This window comes from Setaria viridis, chromosome 9, assembly GCF_005286985.2.
Source record: "Setaria viridis chromosome 9, Setaria_viridis_v4.0, whole genome shotgun sequence".
Taxonomy (NCBI): domain Eukaryota; kingdom Viridiplantae; phylum Streptophyta; class Magnoliopsida; order Poales; family Poaceae; genus Setaria; species Setaria viridis.
In genome coordinates, this window is record NC_048271.2 from 39,623,933 (window position 1) to 39,630,029 (window position 6,097).

At 50.4% G+C, this 6,097-nt stretch overlaps 1 protein-coding gene across 2 annotated transcripts; it reads right to left on the bottom strand.

The window, feature by feature from the left end:
• Nucleotides 1-4,075: 4,075 nt before the first annotated feature.
• LOC117835776 (F-box protein At5g49610) lies at nt 4,076-5,876 on the bottom strand. 2 transcript variants are annotated; one of them, XM_034715098.2, is made up of 2 exons: nt 5,737-5,876; nt 4,076-5,630 (listed from the first exon to the last, which is right to left on the bottom strand). In XM_034715098.2, exon 2 carries the CDS (start codon nt 5,582-5,584, stop codon nt 4,460-4,462), a length of 1,125 nt encoding a protein of 374 aa, XP_034570989.1. In that variant the 5' UTR covers nt 5,585-5,630; nt 5,737-5,876; the 3' UTR covers nt 4,076-4,459. The 2 variants fall into 2 exon arrangements, with proteins under 2 accessions (XP_034570989.1, XP_034570988.1); XM_034715097.2 differs by having other exon boundaries at nt 4,076-5,648; nt 5,737-5,875.
• Nucleotides 5,877-6,097: the final 221 nt, after the last annotated feature.

A 6,097-nucleotide genomic window follows, 5' to 3' on the forward strand; every position in this document is an offset into this window, starting at 1 on the left:
GGATGACCCCGCTCGAGGTGTGGCACGGGAAGAAGCTGGCGGTCCACCACCTGAAGACCTTTGGCTACATCGTCTATGTGCGGAACACGAAGCCACATCTCTAGAAGCTTGAAGAACGCGGGTGCAAGATGATCTTCGTCGGCTACGAGCGTGGCACCAAGGCGTTCTGGGCCTATGACCCCGTGACGTGTCGTGTGCACGTGACGAGGGATGTGGTGTTCAACGAGGAGGAGTAGTGGCTCTAGTCTGATGGCATGGAGGAAGATACTGCAGTGGCGCACGATGACATCTTCACCGTGCAGTACACAAGCTTCATCCATGGTGGTCAGGAGGATGTGCTGGAGCCGGGATCGCCGTCAACACCACCTGCCTCTACATCAGCTTGGCAGGACAACTCCTCTAGTATGCCAGTAACAACTGCAATTGGTGTTCAGTTCGTCTTCCTCCCACAAGACTTCAATAAGGATCTAGATGCTAACCACGACGAGGATGCACCACTGCATTTCCAAGGTGGTGGATGATGTCGTGGGTCCTGGATCGTCGCCAGGCTATGCTGTGCGCGATCTGGGCGACAGCGTGCTGCTGGCCGTGAGTGCGAAGGAGCTCGCATCCCTGGTTCAGACGAAGAAGGAGGCGTGCTGGCGCCGGGCAATGGAGGAGGAGTTTTAGTCAATTGAAGAGAATGGCACCTAGACCCTCACTGAGCTGCCTCAAGGCCGGCGTCCCATAGGCCTCAAGTGGGTGTTTAAGGTGAAGAGGGACAACCATGGCGTGGTGATCAGGCACAAGGCATGGCTCATCGTCAAGGGGTACGCGCAGCGCCAAGGTATTGACTATGATGAAGGTTTGCTCCAGTGGCAAGAATGGAAGCTGTGAGGCTGCTGCTGGCTTTGGCGGCGCATGAAGGGTGGGAAGTCCACCACATGGACGTCAAGATGGCATTCTTGAATGGCGACCTTTAGGAGGAAGTGTTTGTGGACCAGGTGCCGGGTTTTGCTCAGTCCGACCAAGAACACAAGGTATTCAAACTACATCAAGCTCTGTATGATTTACATCAAGCTCCTCGTGCCTGGAATCAAAAGTTAGATGAGAAACTGGGTGTTCTGGGATTTAAGAAGTGTCCATCAGAACATGCTATTTACTGTCGCGGTGTGGGGACTGAGAGGCTGGTGGTACGAGTCTATGTGGATGATCTGATAATCACAGGGACTAGCTATAGCAGCATCAAGAAGTTCAAGGCACGGATGGCAAAAATCTTTAAGATGAGTGATCTAGGATTACTCAGTTATTACCTGGGCATTGAGGTGAAGCAAAGTGTAGAGGGAATCACTTTGTCTCAAGGAAGTTATGCTAGAAAGATTCTTGAGACGGCTGGCATGGAGGAGTGCAATCCATGTGAAGTGCCTATGCAAGCAAAGCTGAAGCTGAGTCAGAACAGTGAAAGCCCTCGAGTTGATGCTACTGAATACAAGAGCTTGGTTGGAAGTTTGAGATATTTCGTAAATACTCGACCTGATTTGGCTTTCTCAGTTGGGTATGTGAGCAGATTCATGGAGGAGCCTCATGAGGAGCATCTAGCAGCAGTGAAACACATTCTGAGATACATTGCTGGGACTAGTGATTTGGGGGTCAAGTATGCAAGGAAGAAGGGAGACGAGCCTTTACTTCTGGGCTTAGTGATACTGATCTGGCTGGGGATGTTGATAGCAGGAAGAACACTTCTGGAATCATTTTCTTCCTTGGAGACAGTCCAATTAGTTGGCAATCAGCAAAGCAAAAGGTTGTGGCACTGTCAAGTTGTGAAGCTGAATACATTACTGCTGCAACAGCTGCTTGTTAGGCTATTTGGATGGCAAGGCTGCTAGCTGAAATTCTGAATGCAGTTGTGAGCAAGCCTGTGCTTAGGGTGGACAAGTCCACAATCTCTCCAGTCAAGAATCATGTGCATCATAATCGAAGCAAGCATATTGATACAAGGTTTCATTTAATCCGGGATTATGCACAAAATGGGCAGATCGAGGTGAACTTCATTAGGACTGATGACAGCTTCGTGATGTACTCATAAAACCACTCAGCAAGACGAAGTTCCAGGAGCTCTGCGCCAAGATTGGCCTCTGTATCTGTGTATCTGTAAGTAGTTCAGTGCGCAAGTCTTAGGAGGAGATTTGTTGAATAAGCCTTGTGCACGTTAGCTGTTTTTTAGCCGAGCGCATAGCTGAGTTAGCCCCCCTTTGGCACGGCTCATCAATCAGCTTCTCGAGTGGCTTTTGATGAAGCCGTGCATCGTTCGAGCGGCTTTTAATGAAGCCGTGCCAAACGATGCTCTGTAAAACGGCTTGCACGTTGAAGCTGGGCAGAAGCCATTCGGCGGCTTGCACTACGAGGGGCAAGGCAAAATTTTGGCTTTTCCTAGCTTCTCCATCTTCCTTGTAGCAGTGTCCCACAACTACCCCTCAAGGTAGGAAGAGGCTGCATGGCAATGGCGGCGAGGAAAGGGAGGCGCCGGTGAGGAAGAGGAAGGGCAACGTGAGGCGGACCTTGCAGCGAGGCGAAGCAGGGCCGGCAAGGGGCGGGATGGCTGGCGGTGAGGCAAAAGTCGGCGGTGCGGCCGGCGATGAGGTGCAGCAGAGCTGGAGAGGGTCGACGGCATCGCAGCACACGAAGAACCGCCGGCTGGGTGGCTGTGTGGAGAGGACCACCAGCGGGGTGGCCGCCCAGGGCGCTCCGACTGTGGAGCGGATCAGCGGCAGGGGCTCATTGGCGGGCGAGCTCGAAATAGACGGCGGACGGGATGACGGTGATGCAGCGGCGCGTTGGGTTGGGCGAGCGGCGCGTTGGGTTGGGCGAGCAGCGACAGGGGAAAAGAAAGTTGCGGCAGGGATATCCTCCATGAGGATCAGATAAGGCCACAGGGAGAGAGGAATAAAAAAAGAAATATAGTAGATTGGAAAAAAAGAAAAAATAAATCGGAACAATAACAAAATCACATTATTAATAGAGCCACACATAAAACTCACAACATACCTATGCAAGAGCAAAATGGACAATTGACATCTTCTATACATTCTAAAAAGTTAGGAAAAGCCGTTTTGCCAAACGTTTTTCTACAAAATAAGCCAGAGTCAGAAAAAACTGCTTTTCCAGATGAGCTCGAGCTAGAGTTGTTTTTTCACGAGCCAAAACCGTTCCAAACGAGCCCTTAGTCAGCTGCACGCGTGTAAAGCTCTGACGTGTGCTTGGTCCACGCGGGAGCGCGTCTAGCACATCACGTTCCTGATGCTCGGGATGGCAGGCGTCGTGGAGGGAGCGTGGTGCCAAACGAGCCCTTAGTCAGCTGCACACGTGTAGAGCTCTGACGTGTGCTTGGTCCACGCGGGAGCGCGTCTAGCACATCACGTTCCTGATGCTCGGGATGGCAGGCGTGTATCTTGGCCCGTCGAGGCCGGAGTTCAGTTAGCATTCCTTGTTGCTCTTATATTCAGTTAATGGAGTTCAGAAAAAGCTGCTAGTTCCACGGGTGTTCCCGTGAGTTTGTGCGTGACAGCGTGAAATCTTGAGTTCGCCGGCGACGCGGACAACGTCATTTCTCCGGTGAACTCTGACATGTGATAGGTGTTCCGGATGGACGTTCAAATTAACTGAACAGATACCATTTTTCAGCATTCAGACATTGCAAACAGAGTAAATACAACTGGCAGAGTAATAAAACTGTAAAAGTACACTTCAATTCATTACTAGTACACAAATGGATGGAAAATGCATCAGAAGAAATTTAAAGTACCAATGCATCGCAGATCTCACTCATCAGCTTTGCGGGGTAGCATCTAATTTGCCATTTTCTTGTACTGTTTGTTAAACCACCACAATGTTTCAAAACAACGTAAAACTGAAGGTACAGGAAAAAAAATCAGTAGAGTATGAAGCTTTCTTTGATCATTCAGATATCAGAAAGTCACTGCACGTATCATATTGGATTCAGGGAAAGAAACGTGAGGCAATGTGCCAGTAAATGGGCAAAACTGAATGTACTATATAGAAAGAAAACCTGCAAATAGAAGAAGCATGAAGCAAGAGATGACAAATTACCTGCAAACAGGTGCCATGGTTTCATAACCCCATTCTATTATCTTTTGGCTCATACAAGCAGCCAGTGTTATCTCCACAAAGGGACACACTGAGCTTAATAACCATTGCCAAAGAAAAGCAGAATAACACAGCGGTTTAACTGCAAGAATAAAATTAGCCCTCCTATAGGCAGTTAACAAGGTCTCAACAATTAAACAACATATCCCAAATCAAAATAACACAAAAGAGACATGCTCACAAGCATGGCAGTCTACTCAAGTTACTGGTTGCTAGAACAATCAGACAGCTACAAGAAATGTCACATACTCTTTACTGCATCAATATGAAATTGTCATTGCAGTAACAAAACATAGCTGCAGTGAGTGTAACAGTTTCACTGCTCATCTGCTAATGCCTCCGAGAACAAGGGTACAAAAGGAAGATAGGGATCCGAGCTCTCATGTCCGAGATTGCGAATAACACGAACTTCCTTGCGGTCCATTTCATATGCCATCAGTGTCCTGTCCCATCCATAAACAAAGTAAATCAAATTGCATTCTGGGTGAAATGTAATCACTCTGTAGCCCATATCATATGCAAGATTCTTCCGTCGAAACAGAAAGAACTTTCTGACGGAATGCTTCAATGTCCATTCATGAGTACCATGGTCTTCAAGGATCCAGATCAACAGTTTGGAGGCATCAACATCATCATTATTAAGAAAACACAGGCGACCCTGATGAGATTGATGGATGCAGCCAAAATCACATTCGGATGGCACAGGAATTGACCTCCATGTTTTTCCCTCCATGTCCACCACCACTATCCCGGCAGCGTACGTGACCATATGCATAAAGCCATTAAGAAACACACTTCTCGCTTCGTCATCGAGCATAACATCATTGCCCCATTCACTTTCCCTAAAGCTCCATGCTCCAGTTTTGGATGAATAGATCTCCACCCCAATGACGCAGTCACCATCGTCCACCACATACTCAACCACATGGAAGTGCGAGGAGACTACCGGATCAAACCCCAAGCGGGCGGTGCGAGCCTCGCCACTAGCCCAGCTGCCATCCGGCAACATCACCCACTTCTTGGTCGCGGGATTGCACACAGCATAATGGAACGGTGGATACCCGTCGCCCTCATCAGGACCAGGCTCCAAGCAGCGGCAGAGGAGGAGGCCGTTGCAGGAATCCAAGGGTCTTACATGGTCACTGGGGACGGGAAAGAAGGAGAAGTCGGGGAAGATGAACGGCGCGCCTTTTCCGGTGATGTTGGTGAAGTGATGCGCGCGGGCGGGGCAGCGCTCTAAGTTCCAGCTGTGGTAGAAGAAGCCGACGAGGGTCTGGGGTAGCTTCTTGCGGTGGACGGGGTCGGAGATGAGGTAGCGCCAGGACCGAGAGACGCATTTGAAGCGGCACAGGGAGCGGACGGGGACGCGGCGGAGGATCTCCACGAGGAGCTCGTCCGTGAGGCTGGCCGGCGGGTTCCTCTTCCCGGGGGGCTCCTCCATCTCGTGGAGTCCGGATCCCCCGCTGTGAGGATGAGGTCGCCCTGCTCTGCAGTTGGATCACGGCCTAGATTATGGTAATCTGATGAGTTGTGAGGAGAATAAAAGAGTTTTTTTTGTTTTAAAACTGGTGAAGCTGGGAGCGATTAGCTTGCCTTTGGATCAGGCGGAGCGCGGCCGGAGACGGAAGCGGAGGCCGACGCGGCGGCGGCGGCGGCGGCAGTGGTGTCGAAGGAGGGAGTGGGAACTGGGAGGGGCCACTGGGCGCTTGATTGCCGTTTTGGTGCCCTCGTGTGGGAACTGGACGTGGGCCACTGGGCCTGGACTCTTGAGGTTAGATGGCACATGGGCTGTGGTGAAAGAGAGAAATGGGCTAATAGCCCACAGAAGCACAGATATCGGGCCGGAGGCCGTAACAGTGAAACGGACACTGTTTTCTTCTGTTTTTCTCCCTCCAACCAGCCTCCAGCAACGAAAAGTGTCGTTTCGGGCATTTGGCACTTTGGCAGTCAATAC